The sequence below is a fragment of the Aspergillus candidus genome (genome assembly GCF_002847045.1).
Source record: "Aspergillus candidus strain CBS 102.13 unplaced genomic scaffold BDW47scaffold_7, whole genome shotgun sequence".
Classification (NCBI taxonomy): Eukaryota; Fungi; Ascomycota; class Eurotiomycetes; order Eurotiales; family Aspergillaceae; genus Aspergillus; species Aspergillus candidus.
In genome coordinates, this window is record NW_020194012.1 from 80,407 (window position 1) to 100,051 (window position 19,645).

At 52.0% G+C, this 19,645-nt stretch overlaps 4 protein-coding genes across 4 annotated transcripts; 2 read left to right on the plus strand and 2 right to left on the minus strand.

Moving 5' to 3' along the window:
- Window positions 1–263: 263 nt before the first annotated feature.
- Window positions 264–8,175, plus strand: BDW47DRAFT_123220 (type I polyketide synthase; the record flags this gene model as incomplete). The annotated part of the gene is made up of 6 exons (XM_024816007.1): window positions 264–940; window positions 996–1,524; window positions 1,587–2,157; window positions 2,204–6,825; window positions 6,922–7,242; window positions 7,297–8,175. 6 exons carry the CDS (start codon window positions 264–266, stop codon window positions 8,173–8,175), a joined length of 7,599 nt encoding a protein of 2,532 aa, XP_024674681.1.
- Window positions 8,176–8,401: 226 nt separating this feature from the next.
- Window positions 8,402–12,481, minus strand: BDW47DRAFT_81143 (uncharacterized protein). The gene is made up of 2 exons (XM_024819913.1): window positions 10,835–12,481; window positions 8,402–10,773 (listed from the first exon to the last, which is right to left on the minus strand). Exons 1-2 carry the CDS (start codon window positions 12,299–12,301, stop codon window positions 8,488–8,490), a joined length of 3,753 nt encoding a protein of 1,250 aa, XP_024674682.1. The 5' UTR covers window positions 12,302–12,481; the 3' UTR covers window positions 8,402–8,487.
- Window positions 12,482–14,119: 1,638 nt separating this feature from the next.
- On the minus strand, window positions 14,120–14,699 carry BDW47DRAFT_123222 (uncharacterized protein; the record flags this gene model as incomplete). Its single annotated transcript, XM_024816008.1, has 2 exons — window positions 14,120–14,490; window positions 14,570–14,699. The coding sequence occupies 2 exons, from the start codon at window positions 14,697–14,699 to the stop codon at window positions 14,120–14,122; spliced, it is 501 nt and encodes a 166-aa protein (XP_024674683.1).
- A 2,134-nt stretch (window positions 14,700–16,833) lies between these two features.
- Window positions 16,834–17,920, plus strand: BDW47DRAFT_81161 (uncharacterized protein). Its single transcript, XM_024819914.1, has one exon. The coding sequence runs from the start codon at window positions 17,106–17,108 to the stop codon at window positions 17,703–17,705; it is 600 nt and encodes a 199-aa protein (XP_024674684.1). The 5' UTR covers window positions 16,834–17,105; the 3' UTR covers window positions 17,706–17,920.
- Window positions 17,921–19,645: the final 1,725 nt, after the last annotated feature.

Genomic DNA, 19,645 nt, shown 5'->3' on the forward strand with positions numbered 1-19,645 from the left:
GGACCCAATCCTTCTTTTCTCTCCGTCCGTGTTGTGAACATTGTTGGATTGACTTCATCATACCGCTGATTTGTCATTTGATTACTCGGTTACAGGGTCATGAACAATTTGTGGAAAGATATATCCCTTGATTGACTGTTATTCTGGGTCTGTGATGCGTGGTTTGAGAACAATCCATTGACCTCCTCTTCGGTACCTTGCATCCTCGAGAGCATCTCGCCAACACCCAATACGCATGAATTCGAGTTCAGAGGACTGTCACCATGCAAAATCATAATAAAGCTCAGAAGAGCCAAATCCCCATCGCGGTAATCGGCGTCTCCTGTCGCTTGCCCGGACAGATAAGCACGCCCGACGAATTCTGGCGATTCTGCTGTCAAGCCCGAAGTGCATGGTCCGAGATCCCTTCTTCCAGATTCTCAGTCGATGCATACTATCATCCCAATCCTGATCAGCAGGGTGCCACGAACACCCGGGGTGGTCATTTCCTGGACGATGTCGCGCATTTCGATGCCGCCTTTTTTGAGATGTCTGCGGAGGAGGCGATGGCGGCCGATCCCCAGCAGCGTCTCATGCTGGAATGCGCCTATGAGGCCATTGAGAGTGCCGGAATCTCGAAAGCGAAGGTCGCAGGGGAACGGGTTGGAGTCTTCGCCGCTGGCTCATTCAGCGATTATGAATTGAGCAATTTCCGGGATCTCCAGAATACCCCGACCTTTCAGGCGACTGGCTGCGCCGCATCATTTCTCTCGAACAGGCTCTCGCATTTCTTTGATTTCACGGGGCCGAGTTTGACCGTGGACACAGCATGCTCCTCCAGTCTGTCAGCGTTGCATCTGGCGTGTCAAAGCTTGAAGAGTGGCGAGTCAACTCATGCCCTGGTCGGGGGCTGTCATCTGAACCTGATGCCCGATTATTATATCTCATACTCTTTATCAAGGTAGTTTGGAGACCGCGACTGTGGAGCCATCGACACGTGCTAAACCCTCGCATAGGTTATTCTCCGATAGCGGCAAGTGCTTCTCATTTGATCATCGAGGAGATTCGGGTTTTGGCCGAGGTGAAGGCGTTGGTTGTGTCATGCTCAAACGGTTAGATGATGCCATCGCCGCCGGTGATACCATTCGCGCGGTCATAGCCAACACTGGAATCAATCAGGATGGCCATACGCCGGGGATCGGCGTTCCAAGCTGCAAAGCTCAAAAAAGACTGATGGAGACAGTATACCAGGCCGCTGGCATCAACCCTCGCGAGACAGGCTATGTTGAAGCTCACGGAACAGGCACCAAGACTGGAGACCCCATCGAAGCTCGTGCCTTGCATGAGTTCTTCGGGCATGATAGACCACGGGAGACACCCCTACTGGTTGGATCGGTGAAGTCGAATTTTGGCCACGCGGAGGGGGCAAGCGGTATTGTCTCGGTAGTAAAGACCATTATGATGCTAGAAAAAGGATTCGTACTACCGAATTGTAATTTCGAGCGGTGCAGAGATGACATCCCCATGGACCGGTGGGGTTTGAAGGTAAGTCAACACTGCTCTTCAAAAACCATAAGCGATTGCGATCATTAATATGAGGAGTCTAGGTGCCCACCAAGTTAGTCCCGTGGCCCAAGGGAAAGTCATACGCATGTATCAACAATTTTGGCCTCGGAGGGACGAATGCGATGGCGATTTTGCAAAAGGCGCCAGTTTCCGAGCCGGCACAATCCCCTGTCCTCCAGAAAAGACGCTCTCTTGTGCCGCGGAAAAGGGGTCCACCAATACGTCGAGTCTACGTTTTTTCAGGGTCTAACGAAGATGCGGTACACAATCAGGCCAAGGGAATCAAGGCCTACTTGCAGGCTCATCCAGAACAGTTCGACAACCAACTCATCGCAAACTTGGCATATACACTTTGCGAGCGACGCACAGTTTTGCCATGGAAAGCAGCGGTCTCCGCTCGGTCGACGAAAGAATTGATTTCTGTTTTAGATGGTAAAATCCAAGCTCGTCGATCTATCAAGGTAGCAACGGTTGCTTTCGCTTTCACGGGCCAGGGAGCTCAGTGGTACGCCATGGGAAGGGAACTCTTTGGTGCTTACCCGGTTTTCGCGGAATCTATGCGCAAGGCAGATGAGTATCTCTCCGGTCTTCGTGCTGGATTTACTTTGACGGGTAATTTCCAATATCTCAACTGGGTAGTTTGATCTAACATATCCAGATGAACTCTTCAAGGATGAGCTCAAGTCGTTGCTATCGCGCCCAAAGATCGGCCAATCTGCATGCACGGCTATCCAAATTGCCCTGACAGACCTTCTTCGCTCATGGGGGGTCACTCCGAGAGCTGTCATCGGCCACTCAAGTGGTGAAATTGCAGCCGCATACGCCGCAGGTGTCGTAGGCTTCGGTGACGCCCTGACCCTTGCATTCGGGCGTGGTTTGGCTGCTGAATCACTACGAAAGGATCACGCCAATTTGAAGGGTGGTATGGTGGTCGTGCGCACCTCCCTGGATGATGCCAAAGCTTTGGTGAACGATGTCACACTTGGACGTGTTTCCATTGCGTGCATCAATAGCCCACGCAGTATTACGGTCTCGGGTAGCCAAGAAGGCCTCGCGGAACTACAGAAATTAGCAGATTCGAGGTCGATATTCTACCGAAGGCTGAAGGTCGATGTGGCATACCATTCTCACCACATGGAGCAAGTTGCGGATAAGTATCGGGCAATTATTAAGGACATAGTGGCGACCGATTCTGATACGGCATTCTATTCCTCTGCACGTGGGCGTCGACTCGCCGGCTCCAACCTTCAGCCCTCGTATTGGATCGAAAATTTCATATCCCCCGTACTGTTCTCTGCAGGTCTGAGTGCGTTATTGAAAGAATCTTCGTCCGCATCGAAAATTAGTTGTCTCGTGGAGATAGGCCCGTCGGCGTCTCTGGAAAGTCCCATCAAGGACATCCTCAAACTAGACGGTATTGCAGACCCTCCGAGCTATATCGCCAGTTTGCGCAAGGACAAAGATGCCGTGGAAGCAGTCCACGACATGGTTGGAATGCTATTTTTTCATAGCCAGGCGATCAACTTCCCTGCGATCAACTTCCCCCAGGCTGACGCGCCAAAGCCCCGTCTATTGACTGACCTTCCACGCTACTCGTGGAACCACACCAAGCCCTACTGGTATTCTACGCGAATCGGTCAAAACATCAACCACCCACGATTCCCCCGCAATGAATTGATTGGGGCACGATCGGTAGAGTCAAATGAGCTGCACCCTCAATGGAGGATGATCCTTCGTGCAGACGATCACCCCTGGGTGCGACATCATCAATTTGACGGATATAACGTATATCCTTTGGCTGGTTATGTCGCAATGGCGATTGAGGCAGTGTCGCAACAGGCAATTATCAACAACATCGATTACAACACCTTCAATCTCAGGGAAGTGTCAGCCAGCAAAGCACTTGTTGTTCCCAACACAAGTGCTGTGGAGATCATGATCGCGCTGCAGCCTCATGCAGAAGGGACGCGGAATACATCGAGTACATGGACTGAGTTTCACATTACGTCGTGGACGGAAAATAAAGGGTGGGAAGAGAACTGCCACGGGCTTATCTCTGTTCAGAACTCATTGAAATCGAATCCGATCAATGGCGAGATGCTCCTCCAAAGCCAGTCAGAAGCAGTCACCCAAAAGCTATCGACCATCACAACAGTTTGCAAGCGGGAAATTAGCCCTCAAGCTCTTTACGACGAGGCTATTGCCCACGGGATCAAGTATGGCCCATATTTCAAAGCGTTGGATGGGTGCTACGTCCACAAGGATAATGCAATGGCCACAGCCGTACTCCCTGACCTTGCCTCGGACATTTCCCACCCATCCCCGGTGGAGCTGTTTCTCCACCCGACGACGATTGATATATGCTTCCAGATTGTTTGGCCAGTGCTAGGTGCTGGGTCGAAAGATCTTGGTAAGCAGTATCTCCCATCTTCAATCAAGCACCTTACAGTCCCAAAGCAGACACGTGTGTCTACCGGGGAGCGACTGCGCATCTATGGAGAATGTTCCAGTAGACTAAGCACGGACCAGCCTGTGAACCTGAATATATGGGCTGTTTCGGATGCAAATCCCGAAGGTTTGATACTGCAAGCCGAAGGGTTTGTCATGACGCCGATTCTCGATAAGGATACTACAGGGAGCGCTGTGCCCGAGCGCCAGCTATGCTACAAGTTTGACATGGTTCCGCATGTTGGATTCATGAAAAAGGATCAATTATCGGGCGGCGAACCCGGCTGTCAAGGAAACGAACTGGCAAACAGTAGAAAGATGAGGCTGCTCAAAGAGGCGTCAGAGTATTACGTCAAACGAGCTGTGGAGGCTGTGTCTCAAGAAGGGGAGACTTCTATTGCAGGCCACCCCCAGTTTTTGGGGTGGTGTTCCAATCCGAACTTTTCCGCATCCGATATACCCCCGAATGTCGAAGAGGTGTCTGCCCTAGGAGTTTCCGGAGAGATCGTGTGCGACCTTGGTAGCCAGCTTCCGCAGATTCTCCAAGGGGAATTGGATTCACTGTCTATCATAGAAAAGCTCGGCGGGCTGGGCAAGTACATCGTGGACGTGGGCTCATTGCATCAAAATTATCAGCAGATGGCGGACTGCATTGATAAGATGGCGAACCAAAATCCTGAAATGGCTATCCTCGAGGTTGGAGCTGCAACAGGCAGCGCAGCACTTCCTATTCTGGAGCGCCTCGGCGGTGGAGGAACAGGGCAGCCCCCGAAGTTTCAAAAATACATCTTAGGAAATGTCCCCGAAAGTTCACTGGCAGGCGCTCGGTCTAGGATCCAAGAATGGGGTGATCTTGTTAGTGTGCAGCCGTTAGACCTGGAAACTGATCTTTTAGGTCAGGGTTACCAGGCGCGCTCATTCGACGCCGCTGTTGTCCATCTTCATCGTGCTTGTCTTACGGAGCAGGTGTTGCAAAATATCCACAAAGTGCTCAAGAGCGGCGGAAAGCTATTCGCTGTTCAAGATTCTCTGTCAGAGAGTATCCACCTGCCTCAAGCTCTTCTAATGCCTGAGTGCTTGGCAGAAAGACAAAATGACACCGGAAACGGATCTGATCGCGCAGGAGAATATGCCAAAATGCTGCAGACAGCCGGATTTTCCGGCGCTGATACTTCGGTCAATGATGCTCCTGGGGATCTTGTGGAAAGCACTTGGAGTGTTTTCACCGCTGCCAGGTCAGAGAACACATTGTGGGGTCGAAAGGTAGCCCTCGTTTTCCATGAAGAGTTGGAATGGTTCCCTCTATCTGCCCTCGCAGAGAGAGTCGAGGCTATGACTGGCAATACAGTCCGGATACAGATGCTGACCCAAGACACGAAGGTTGAAGACCTGTGTATATTTGTCGGGGAAGTGGAGCGACCATTGCTGTCGGAAACGACACCAGAGGTGTTCCAATCGATCCAAGATCTTCTGACAACAGCCTCTGGAGCACTGTGGATTGTTCGTGACGCATATGCCGGATGTAAAAATGCTGCCGCCAACATGTCTTCCGGTCTTATAAGAACAGTCCGCTCGGAAACAGGCTTATCTTTGGCGACACTTGACACAGATATTGACGAAACATCCCCAACGCAGACTGTGGTTGACAATGTACTCAACGTGTTTAAATACGTATTTGGACCAGAAGCTCCCACAGACTGGGTTGATCTTGAGTTTGTTTCTCGAAAGGGCATCGTCTCTGTGCCACGCATCACACAGGACACTCTTACCAACCGCGCAGTGTACCAAGATCCTAATGAATTTTCGTGCGTGCAGCAACAGCTATACCAGGAGGGGAGGCCCCTTCAGTTGGCGATCAGGGAATACGGAATGCTCTCTTCTCTCTACTTCACAGACAACGAAAAGCTCCTGAAACCCCTGGAAGATGGCTGGCTCGAACTCGACGTTCACTTTGTTGGACTCAATTTCAAAGACGTGATGCACGCGAATAACCAAATTTCAGTCGATGGGTTTGGTATCGAATGCAGCGGTGTGGTCACAGCGGTTGGCAAGCACGTTGAAGGCTTCCGGGTCGGGGACAGAATCTGCGCGATCACCGAGGGTTGTCTAGCCAGCAAGACTCGCTGCCGGGCAGCAGGCGCGTGGGTTGTGCCAGAGGAAATGCCACTGGAGGTTGCTGCAATCATACCAGTCGTCTTTTGCACGGCGTTCTACAGTTTGAACCGCGCAGCAATGCTTATGGAAGGAGAGAGCGTGCTCATCCATGCCGCTGCTGGAGGCGTCGGTCAGGCAGCTATCATCTTGGCACAGACTGTTGGTGCCAATATCTTCGCGACGGTGGGGAGTGTTGAGAAAAAGCAATTTCTTATGGAAACCTATGGAATCCCGGACAGCCAGATATTCTTCAGTCGTGATCTGTCGTTTGTTGAGGGTGTCAAATTCGCTACACACGGGAAAGGAGTGGATGTCCTCTTGAACTCTCTTGCCGGAGATGCCATGCGGGCTTCGCTCGAATGCATCGCTCCATTCGGGCGATTCGTCGAAATCGGCAAGAGGGACATAATGGCCAACTCGCACATGGAAATGCTGCCCTTTGACCGCAATGTTTCGTTCACCGCTGTAGACATGGGCGTCTTTGCGCGAGACCGGCCGAAGTTGATGCAGGATCTGTTTTCCAATGTCTTCGGGCTGTTTGAGAATGGGCTTGCGAAGCCTACTATCCCGATTAAGCGGTACAGCGTCTCGGATGTGGAGGCTGCATTCCAGATGCTGCAGAGTGGGCGCAGCATTGGCAAGGTTGTGATTTCGCTTCGGAAGGAGTCTATGATTAAGGTATGTAGATATGGGGTTACAGCACGGAAGCTCTCCCCTCCCCAACAACCGATGCAACAAAGTGTAGCATGTTTTCTCTTTGCTAATCTGGAATAGGTGAGCCCGGCTACTCGGATGGCGGAGCATCTCAGAGAAGATGGTTCATATATTGTGATCGGTGCTTCTGGGGGCCTCGGTCAAAGCATCACGTCCTGGCTGGCCAGCCACGGCGCACGAAACATTATTCTCGTGTGCCGTCAAAAAGCTAGCATTGCAGCCATCAAGGGACAAATGGACAACCTGCAAGAGAAGGGCATCAACGTCCGTGCCGTGCAATGTGACATCAGCGACAAAGGCCAAGTCGAAACAGTGCTCCTGGGTCAGCTACGCGAGATGCCAGCCGTGGTGGGAGTTATCCATAGCGCCATGATCCTACGAGTAAGCACAACCTCAACTGATAGACTGAAAACCCACAGCACTGACAGCAACTAGGACGTCCTATTCGAGCGCATGACCTTCGAAGACTACGACACCGTCATCCGCCCCAAAGTCCATGGCATTTGGAACCTCAGCCAGGTCCTCGAGACAGTAGGATGCACACTCGATTTTTTCATCGCCCTATCCTCCATCGCCGGTATCGTCGGCAACCGCGGCCAAGCGGCCTACTCAGCAGCGAGCACCTTCCTCGACGCCTTCGCCAAGTCGCAGCGCGCCCAAGGAACGCCCTTCACGACCATCGACCTTGCCCCGCTCTGGGACATAGGCTATCTCGCGACGGACGCAACCAAACGCGATCAAGTCCGCAACACCTTCGGCAATGAAGCCATCACGGAGAGAGAATTCCACCGCCTCCTCGCAGCCGTCATCTTCACCAACAACCCAGCCCGCCCGGTCAGCGACCACATAATAACAGGGATGGCCGTACCGGCAGATCAAACAGTCCAAAAGCGCCTCGAGTGGCTCTCAGACCCGAAATTCTCCCACCTCGTCCGCGCCGCCACCGCCGCCTCCGCCAACACAACCACCACCCAGTCCGACAACTGCCCCGCCACCATCGCAGCGAAAATCCAATCCCCAGGCGAACTGATCAAAATGGCGAGGACCCACGACGAAGCCATCCATGCCGCAGAGACGGCCCTGGTTCACCGGATCTCAGAGGTAGCCATGTGCCCCGTGGAGGACATCGACCGGGGAAAACCGATCATGGTCAGCGGTATCGATTCGCTGTCGGCGATTGGGATCCGGAAGTGGATTGTTCGGGAGATGGAGGCGTCGCTGAGTCTGTTTGATATCACCAATTGTCCGTCTGTGGCGGAGCTTGCCAAGCTATGCTTAGGGAAGTCGAAGTTGGAGGTTCCTGGGAGGGGTTGATTTATATCGTTTCTCTCCTTCTTTTCCTTTTTTTTTCTTTCTTTTTTGGCTGTTGTTTTGTTCTTCTAGTATACTCCTTTAGTTTGCAATTCCGTTACTTACAGTAAGTGAACAAATAGATAGATAGATGTTAAGATGGTAGACTGAGACTGAAAAGAATGAGTACTATATCTAATTGCGTCTACAATTCAACTCAAACAACTCAACAAGTTATCATAATATCAAAGGATAGACACCCCTCTTAGTATACATTTCAAACACAAGTACACAAGCCCAACCAGTCAACGAACAACCAGATCAAATCAAACCAAATCAAGTACACAGCTTTCTCCTCTTCCGTCGACCATCATTATCAGCATCGTCATCCTTCTCATCACTATCTCCAGCACCGTCTCCCACTGCACCATTCCCAATACCATTTGCTGCGGTAGTATTACCATTCTCAAAACCGTCTGCAGCACCATTTTCAACATCATCTGCTGCGGTAGTAGTACCATTCCCAACACCATCTGCAGCAGCAGCAACATCCCCACAAGAAATTCCACACTCCACAACAGGCCTATCCAAATTCCCGGGCTCCGCCAACCAAGCCATAGTATCCAAGAATTCCCTTGCGAAGCTCTCAACCTCGCCCGCCTCAAACTGCCCATGACGGTAGCGAATATCCAGCCCACAGACATTGTCCGGGCGGAGACAAGGCGCCCAGACGAGGCTCAGATCCGCCTGAGAGAGCATGTCCACGACTCGGAGGGGTGAATCCGCTGTGCTGCTCACACTGCCGTTGTTGATCTTCTCGAGGACCCAGTTGAAGAGCTGGTGGAAGAGGATGCGGTTAATGAGGGTCGTGTCTGCGGTGCTGGTTGCTTTTTCCTCTTCCCCTTCTGATTGCGAGGGTTGGGAGAGCAGGCCGTGCAGGACTTTGCCTAGGGGCGCGTGGTTGTGGGCTACCATTTCGTCTTGGGATTTGGAGACGCGGCGGAGGAATTGGATGGTTGTTTCGTGGGGTGAGGGCGCGGGGACGCGCTCGACGCGCCAGACGAGGGTTGGGCCGTCGATTTCGAGTGGGTGGGCTGGGGCGGTGGCCTTGTGGTTGTCGTGTGAGGACGGTAGCGAGGGCCACAGGCGTCCTGAATGGGTGGTGGTGAATATCGCTTCTGATGCCTTTGTGTATTGGAGGTTGACGAGGGTGCAGGCGCACTTTCCTATCATGGCTGCTGAGACGCCCGCCCGGGCTTGGACGTGCCCTATCTCGGGGAGGCGGGCCGATCGGCTGATGGTGTCAAACGCGCGCCGCTTGGATGGGTCTAGCGGGGGGAGGTCGCTGTCCTGGCGCAGGGGCGGCCAGATGGCTGCTGGGTCTTTGGAGATCTCGCGTAGGCGGCCCACGTGGAAGTTGACGTCTTCCGATGCGGCTGAGCTGCTGCGGTAGGCTCTGTAGCTGCGGGCGAAAGAGCGGTAGTGATGGAAGGGTCGCAGGGGGGCGTTGCTGTTGTTGCTGAGATTACTGACGAGGTCCCTTAGGTCTTGGAGGGCACGGTGAATGTTGTGGTAGTCGAACATGATGTGGTGGATGTGAAGGACGATTCCAGTTACACCCGGAGGATCGCGAAGGGGGACGAGAGTGGCTTTCAAAAGAGGTCCAGTCCGAGAGAGCCAGTCCCAGGAAGCGTCGTTCAGGCGATAAGACTTGAGCGCAGCGACGTTGTCGACGGCGGGGCCGTCGGTTACTTGCATTTCCAACCAGCCGGAGCTCGGGCTCATCACTACGTACAGGTCCAGGTCGTCGTCGTAAGTGACAGTCGTTGCACGAAAGAGAGGGTGTCGCTCTAGCCACTGGTAGAGAGCTTGTCTCAGCTCCGCCTCGCTGATGGACGAGTCCACCACCAGGGCGATGCGTGGGTTCCAATGGTATGGTCTGACTGGGATCCGGGCAAAATAACTGAAGTAGTCTGTCATGGGGATGAGTTCCTCGACGTCTTTCCATCCAAAACCGAGCGGTGCCAATCTAGAGGCCGTTACCTCTTCGGCCCGGAGTTGGTCGAGAGGCTCGGCCTCATGGTCGGGACATTTACTCCCGACAATGACCTCGGTCGGCTCTGGCTTCTTCTGCTGTAACATTTCGGCCTGCTGGCGAACGGTGTCGGAGATCGTGAGCGTGCTATTGGCATATCGGGGGAGTTTCCGGCTGGCCATGTTAAAGAACTGGATGATCATCATACTGTCCGCAAAAGTCTTAATGCTAGCATCAGGGTTGATCGCCTCCCGCGCGAGACCTGTCACAGCAGACCAGCATTCAAGGAGCTCGGTGAGAACGTCGTTGGACGACTGTTCGATCTTGCGGCGCTGCTCCAAGTAGTCCGTTACCCATTGGCGGAGACTAGGCTTCTGTATCTTACCGGAGGTCGTCGTCGGAAATTCCTCCTTCCCTAGATCCTTGTGCAAATCCAAAATCATTGTGGGCGAAAATGATCGACCAAGCTCTGCGAGTACAGCAGCCTGAAGGTCGCTGGTAGCGACCTGTGTCTGGCTGTCTCTTGTAATGACCGCCACCGGTACCTCGCCGGCAACAGTGTCAGCAACGCCAACCACATAGGCACTCTAAAGCGCAATTAGTCCCAAAGTAGAAGACGCAGAGAGCAAAATTGAGAGATGGACATACGTGAACTCCAGTCATCCTCCCAAGACAATTCTCGATTTTCACAGGAGAGATATTCTCGCCCCCCCGGATGATCAGGTCCTTATACCTTCCAAGGAGAAAAAGGCGACCCTCCTCGTCCAGATACCCCCGGTCCCCGGAGGCCCACCAGTTGACCCCCTCTTCCTGATAGCACATGGCTAGTTCCTCGGGGCTTCCATCCAGGTACCCCGAGAACACCGGGAGGCCTCCCTGGTGCACCTCACCGATCTGTCCTCTCGAGACCGGCAAGCGGCTGCCCGGCTGGCAGAACCGCAGCCGAGCGCCAGATTTCACTGTCCCAAGGCAGACCTCATTGTCGACAACAACGAGACTGTTGGCGTCCATCACATTCATCGCTGTCCCAACGCCTTCTGTTGTCCCATATCCGACTACGATCTTCTTTGTTCCTAGGGTGCGGGCGAGTTCCAGGATGTCCGGCGTAAGAGGGGCGCCGCCTAGAAGGATGGAGAAAGGAGAGGAAGTGGCCGTTTTATTGGCCGAGGACGCGTAGGTTGTCAGCGCCTGTACCATCGACGGGACGCACGGAACGTGCATTTTGGGGCTGGTCGCGAAGGCCCGGAAGCAGCTGGCCGGGTCGAATGACGCGCTCGGCAGAACGACCGTCGCACCACTCAGCCAAAAGCCAAGACTGAGGAAGATATTAAAGATATGGAAGGACGGTAGGTGCTGGCACAGGCTGTGGCCTGGATCCAACCCAAAGTGGTCGATCACCATCAAGGCGGGCGATCCAATTGTGATCGCACTGTGCGGACACCCCTTGGGTCGTGATGTGGTTCCGCTCGTGAAGAGGATAAGAACAATATCGTTCAGCCCAACTGTATCAGCCGGGATCACACCGTCCGTCGTGTCGCTGAGGGCCTTCGACATTGTCGTCCATCCCTGACCAGTATTCACGTCATCGATCGCCGAAGCAACGCACTTGAAAGAGGGTCGATGTTCCATGTCCTTCACGATCCCATCTACCCGCTCCGCCATCGTAGAATTGGATACAAAGACAGCCGCCGGCTGCACCTTGTCCAGAATGTGTAGCGCATCCTTTTTGTGATCCAGGACGCGAGGGTCGAGCGGCACAAACTGACATCCCAACCGCACCGTCGCCCAAAAGAGAAGCGCCCATTCGGCTTCGTTGAAGAACACCGCGACGATGCGACTTCCGTGGCGCATCCCTTCGGCAGCCAAGTGTGCCGCCAGCCGGATACTCCCCTTCCGCAGCTGCGAATATGTCCATCGGGTTTGTCTCGCGGGAGATCCAGTCCCCCCTAACTCGAGATGGTCCGCCTGGTGCAGGGAAAGGATCGCATCGTGATGCGGGAATCGGTCGGCGACATCGTCGAGTAGCGAGATAAGGTCTTTCTCCGGAATTTGCTGCGTCTCGTCGATAGTCTCCGCCAAGGCCTTGTTATCAATTGGTGGATTGTCACAAGCCATTGCAAGTATGTGGATGGTTCAGGCTGCGTGCAGGAGAGTGGAGGGCAACGGTGGGCAGAAAGGGAATGGATGAAGTGTTTAAAACGGAATCCAACCCTGCGAGCCGAGCTACACCAGGGCCCTTGGTATGAATCCTCCCTGTATTCGGCAAGCACGCGAATGCTCCGACGAAGGAACTGAGTAAACATTTGCCTCACGACCGCCCCCGAGACATCCATCCCCCTTGCAGGACATGAGCCACGTTGACAGGGGCCATCGAACGTTCTCCAAGACGCTTTATTCCTTTCAAACACGCGTTTCCGTGCCGTTGGAGATCTCTCTATCTCCACGGGTTACGAGCTGGACAAATAATAAGGCTGGTTATCTGTGACGCTGGGCCGCTGCCAGCCCACGTCGCCCTTGCGCGATGATATTGGAAAGCATGGCTGGAGACCGAATCTGGTGGTTATTACATGCAGGCACGATGCGCCTCCAGCCGCACCCAATCCCACGAACTGCAAGGAAGTCGGATTGCCACCCGTTCTGAGAATAGATGGGCATTATGCGTCCTGGTTTCGTTGAAGAAACCAGTTTTGACGTATGATTCGTCTATGGGGACCATCGAAACCGATTTCAATGTTTACTATTAGGCCCCTGTATTTGTTCCAGCAGAGATGTCCGCAGCCCAGCCCCTCCGTTTCAGGCGCACTACGCGACATATATAGAAGCGCCGAAGTAGGATAAAATGCACCTCTTGGGGCTCGGAGGCAGTGGTCAGATCTCGTAAGATGAGGAATGTTGTCATCTTGGCGCAAATTGCATCGATCCCTGGCATCGAGTGGTGGCTTATCCTGGGCATCCCTTGCGTCCCACAAACCCTATTCAAGGAAGTCCATACCCGAGGCAATAAGGCGGTGCTTGAAACTTACGATGAAGCTTATTTTGTATCAAGATAGGCGGCGCATGTTCCATGGGACGTACCATTTCTCATCGATTCGGAAGTATTATTGTTGAAGGATATGGAATCTCCCGCGGGAATCTTACGCACCTTCCACATCCAACCGGTGACAGCTTGATTACGCAGCATGCGTCATCATCCAGGACGAGGTATTCATTCATCTTTGGCTACAACCGCCGAAGCGGCAAGGGTCAGTCTGATGGAGGACTGAGCGACCTTCGCACGTCTTCTTTGTCGTCAAGACCCCTGCCGATATACTATAATTGGACGCAGCACTTCGGCTGTGCAGGGGGTATCATACTTCAGGTATGAAAAGTAACGGTTGCGGCCTAGGGAGAAAACTTGAGGTCGCTGGTGTAGAGAGTAGCTCGCACAGGCCATAGCGCCCTTTGCCAAGGCCCTGGGTGGTCTGGCAATCTGGGCGTCTCGTAGCCAGCAAATAAACGACAGGGACAATGGTGATGGTGACACCGGTCAAATTGCCAGTGCAAAACTGGTTCGAACGGAGGGTGATGCCCCACGGTCTTCGCTACACACAGGACGCCTGTCGTCTCAACTTGGTGCAAGTGAGAGACACTTTTGTTCAGGTGGTGTGTAATCTGATCTACTTCTTTCTCGGACTCTTTTTGGGGTTTGTGGAACAAAGATTTGAAATTGGCGACTTTGTCTCCGGCGCCCGACTTACGAACCTCATAGGCTCGCAGTTCTTACTCCCATCAAGCTGGTTGCGCAGCGGGGTCGCCACGTGAATCAGAGAGGATGTGGTGGACCATTGTCAACCAACATATCGAGGTAAACATTGCAAATCAAGCGGTGTTCCAAGGCCAATCAGACACTTTCGGTTGTCCCGGCGGTGGACAGAACGAGATGCCGATGGGTATTTAGCGAACGAGAAACACCTTGCACAGGCTGGTGCCGTGTTGTAGCACAATCCCGCCAATGGCGGGAATATGGTTGGTTGAGATTGTCCACTTGTGAGACCCTTGGCAAGCTAGGGCCCCTCCATTTCTGGCTGGGCCTGTTTCCATAGATGGAGCGTGGGCCATCAGGTCCAGGCAGCCTTGGGACAGCGGCACCGCAGCAGCGGTGTCGGGGTTCCCATGTCCATTAATACCTTGCGGCGTCTCCGAAACATTCCAACGTTCCCCACCGTTCGGAATGATAGACCGGGAAGGCTGGACGATGGATCGGCAGCGATGGACTCTCAGGCTCGTCTTGGGACCTAGCTTCCATGCCCATGCTATGCAGGCACCTGTATCGGTGGGGAGCATTGTCCATGCCGAGTGGGCCCATCCATGGCGCTGTGCCCAATCGAGACAAGGATGTCTCACCATCGCCAGCATCTGTGACGAATCTTGTCATGGGGTTGCAGCTGTCATATTCGTCGTCTCCGATCATCGATGAAAGTGGAGACCAGCGCCATGACCAGACGTCGTTGGCGACCGGGATGGCGAGGGACATGGATCTAAAACGGGGCGGACCTGGCGAGCACGGGTGACATTGGCAATACTGCGAGGATCAGAAGGGTGTCCATCCGTACCAAGTTCTGCGAAATGAATCAATGTCTATATTCTCCTGACTCTCCGTCTAGCGGGTTTGAGATTGAGTGTCGGAGTGCGACCACACCGAGAGTCCAGAAGGAAGAGAGGAAAAAGAGCGCACGGAACATGGTGGCCCGATTAATACTCATGCAATGCATCCGGCATAACTCCGGAAACCCATCTGAGAGCCTCAGGCATGCCTTGCAGGGAACGAACAACTCTGGTCGAATGATCAACCTCTCTTCCCCTGAGATTGGTACGGCCATTCATTCTCCTACCAAATAGGAGGGAGCCGTGGAACGGTAAGTACCTACGGAGTTCGAGTCGGATGTTATCAGATCGACGTTTGGGTCCATCACGATGGCTTGATTTCCCGTGTTGGTTGGCCGTGTATCCGTGGGTATGGCAGGGAAAGGTCCTCTCCAATCTCCATCGTCCATGACCGGTCTCGTTGATCCACCGATGGTCCCTCTTTCGGGGATTGATTTGAGCCAATGTTGAGCTCTCTCCCTGTGGCTGTGGACAGATCTGCGTAGTATGATTGGCATGGAGAGCGGATGGGGAGGGGATTGTTTCACCTTGCAGGCCAAGAGTTTTCCAATGTGGCTCGTTCAGCAGGCAAGCAACTAACTATAGTTCGGTCTAAACCACCCTCGGTTAGTCTTCAGCTGCGGGATGTTTGTGTTAGATTACGTGACGAGTAAGCCAGTCATTATAGGAGACCGTAACGTTACCACCTCATTCTCTCTCTCTCTTTCCCTCCCTGGTCAGGGGTAAGGAAGGATACGGGACTATTTCCCTAGATCGACAGAAGATATCATCATTATCACCACATCGCAATAAGGAGATGATGTCAAGTCAGGGAAGTATGGGGTATTCCAGAATGTTACCTCCTGTGTACATCATCCCAGGGAGGCAGTGAGACTAGGTAGATTCTCCATTCCCCTCTCTCCTCCTTCCTCCCTCTTTCGGTCTGTCGGTCTTCCTCGGATCCGTGGGTCAATGATGAACGGAGAGGGGAGGATCCGACGGTTCGTATGGGTGATACCGATGGATTACGGGAGCTCCAGCCCATTAATGCATGTATGTTTCAGATTGACTCTTATTTATAGATGTGTTCCCGTCCGTTGGCAAAAAACGGAGGGGGGACTAGGATGATACTAGTCGACGCCGCCACCATCAGCAGCTCAGACAAGGCTGGCCAACTCCAATCGGTTTTGTTCCTAAAAGGGACGGTTGGTATGTAGGTGAGGTACAAGAAGGATGGAGGGATGATACAGATCCTGTGGTAAGAAAGGGTTGTTGTCTTTTTTTTTTTTTTTCTTCTATTTATTTATTTTTTTCTTTCGTTTCGGAAGTTCGAGGGGAAGTGGGAAAGGTCGGAGAAGAGGAAGGATAATGGGTTTCTTTATCCACCACAACCAAACAATGAATCCGTGGGTAATGGAAGGGGGAGAAATGGAACCTGAACACACCTGAAAACCAACATCGTTAGAACCAAAGAATAACAAATAAAAACAACGGATTTGTAAATTAAATATATATAATTAAATTGATAGATATTAATAATAATCAATACGATAACATCAAAGAAACAGAGGGAAAATAAAATAAGACAGAAAAGGAAGAGGAGAGAAAGGATGGTGAAATCTCCGCTCCACATCAGACATCGAGGAGCACAAAAAAGTACATCAGAATGCGTGGTAATGCAGTATTACTCTAGGTACTTCGAAGTACCCGTCCAACTACACTGCCTACCAGGTATCTAGGTAGTAAGTATCTAGTCAGATTGGCAATGATCCATAATTCCATACCAGTAACGGCGACCTTGAATCAGTGATGACCGAGTTGACCTTCTCTTTGCAGTTAGAAGTGCTCAGCTTGGTTGGTATCGATGTATCCTTTCTATACCGATCCACCTTCTCAGTTTGTTCCCCCTTTAGCCTTTTTGGTGGATTTTTACATTTAATGCTCTTTCTTCTTTTTATTATTTTTATTCCTTTCTCTGTTTTATTTTTTTGTTCTTTTCCCTTTTCTTTTAGTGTGGTTTTCTCCCTCCATTGCTATAATTAATTACCTCCCCCCAATCCCCGTCTCTACTCCGGAAACCAAACGAACGGTCTACTTCGAGGGAGTTTTGGTCGATCTTCCTTTTCTCCAGTGACTTCACCCTGATCATCTTGTACATTCATCTTGTATCCTACTACTCCCTACTCCCTCCTACTCGCTCAACCCTGGTACACGACTTGTACATATATCTGATAGATCTACCGACAAGACCACCACTACCACTACCACCACCACACTACTCCATTCACATCCAAAGATGTTAACTTCCTCTTCATCCACCGAGTCGACCTCCTCGTCTTCTGGCAGTCCTATCTCTCAACATGCCCCCACTCAAGTCTGGCCGACAATCCCCCGGCGCCGCCCCGTCGAACAGCACAAGTATCAACAGCGCTACTACTCCACCCCAATGAGGCACGACTCCCCCGACTCAACCCCGTTACACATGTACGGACTCGAACAGCGCGAACCCTCCATCATGGAGCGCCCCGCCAACAACAAGCTCCTGCGCCGCTTTTCGCACGCCCTCGACGATATCAAGGAGGATCTGACCCTGCAGATCGACTCGCGCACGACGGCAGAGCGCAGTCGCACCAAACGGCGCCAGTCGAGCGTCATGTTCGACGGGACCGGCTCCGAGCGCGCCTCCAGCGCCGGCTCCTTCACCGAAGACACTCCCCAGCCGCCGTTCGGCCGGCCCAAATCCATCCTCTCGCTCGAAGCCTGGACCCCGCCCGCCCGCCGCTTCAGTCGCCGTCTATCCATGTTCCGTTTTACCTCGCAGCGTCGGAAGTTCGAGCCTGGCCAGGGCGCCAGTATCTCGCAGCCGAATCTGATCGGCGCGTCGACGCAGATTTAGCCACCTCGACCACCACCAAACACTGAGGGTGCTCCCGTCCGTCTCTCCGGAGAGATAGGAGAGATACCTTGGTGCCTTGCATGTCCTCCTCCGATGCAGCAGCGTCTTGCAGATGAAGCAGGGGGGGAGAGAGGATCGACAGGACTCGAACACATCACATGCGGGAACACCAACAACTCACATATGCTCCATTCATTCATGGGAGCATTGTCTGGCGCCACACCTCAACATGCATTTTTGCTTTGTGAAACTTTATAATTCTCGCTCGGAGTTCGGGAGGGCATTTTGGTCTTTCATTTCATCATCTCATTCTGTTTTTCTGATTCCAACCACTGTTGGTATCACGCCCACCTATCAAAAAAGTCCTTCGTTTCGACCATTCATTCATTTGATTCTTGGAGCGTTCTTCGACACTATCTACTCGCTCTATTATTCCATTCGCTCATTAGACATACAGGTTTGCATTAGCTTGGCGTTGGCTGTTTCTTTTGCTTTTTTTCTTTTTTTTTTTCTTTTTATCTGCCAGTTTCCACTGACTCGCCTCGACTGTTTAATATCGCCGGCAGCGTACATACAAGCATCCATCCATATGTCCGGCATTCTTGTTCTTCTAGCTCCAACAAGAATGATCTACTCATTCAATTGATCCTATTATCAACTACTATTGTTTATTATTGCACCTCTTATATGTCTATGCCCACCTTTTGGTTCTGTTTTATGATTGGTTTGTTTTGTTTATTATCTGCATCTACATGGGTATAGAAAGATGAACACGGGGGATCCCCACACATCAATGTTTAATGTACCGGTGCTACCTCCAACCTTGACTTGCACATATCATACTACATTAAAATGATAGTATTTGTAGTCAGTAAGAGTTATAGTATAGTATACCATAGTACCCAACCTTAATCCATGACCATCAACAAAAGCAACAACAACAACAGCAAGAATGATAGAGAAAATCCCACGAAAATCAGAAGAAAAACCCTCCCTCATCCCAACAATCGCGCGCGCGGCTCAACCCACCCCCTCAGCTCTGGTCATGTAGCGTAGTGTAGTGTAGCGTTAGTTAGTACCTCGTGTAGTCCATACTCCGTAAGGAAGTGCAGCAAGCTGACCACACCACCGCAACGCCCAAAGCGCCATCAACCACCCTAATGCGGGCTAGCACGGCGCCATCGAGAACCCTGCGATGTGGAGGTTATTTTCACGGTCGCTGAGGGATGGGGTGACTAGGCTTGATGGGGTTAGTTTTGGGATACAACTGGAAGTCTCGGATTCTGGCTGTCCGATTTCACTGTTGATTAGCCTGGTTGGTCTGGTGGGTTGTAGGGTCATTCGACTTTGGTTTCCGAACTACCTGGGTGGTATCTCCCATTCCCGACTCTCAGCTCTTTACTGGGTGGGTAAATACTAACCAACTAACTGACTGACTGACTAATAAATCAAAGACAAGGCTACTAGGCCGAGGTTTAAGTTTAATAGTTTTGTTACTTCAATTGATCGTTCAGGACTATCCTAATGCCAAGGTACTTTCTAGTCCCTACTATCTGCCTAATACTGAGTCAGTTGGTTTGTTAACTGGCGGTGCGTGAGTCGGTCGGTGAATGTAGTGTGTGGATCGGAGTGTAGGGAAGGTCAATAATTATTAGGTTGAAGATTGGGATGGACGGAGAGACCGATCACGTTGTGGGTTGGGTTTTTATGATTCGTTTGGGAGTACGTTTTTGGCTAGGTGGTTGGCTAAGTGGCTAGTGATCTGAGGTGGCTCGGGTGTTGGATTTGCCTTGTGGGCTATGTCGAGTCAGTAGGGGTTACTAGGTGGTCCTGTCTGTATAGATGGTACGTTGGTGAGGTTATTGGTAACTAGATGGTGGAGTCGATGGGTGGGATGGTTGGATTCTTTCTTTTCTTTTCTTTTCTTTTTTTTTTTTTTT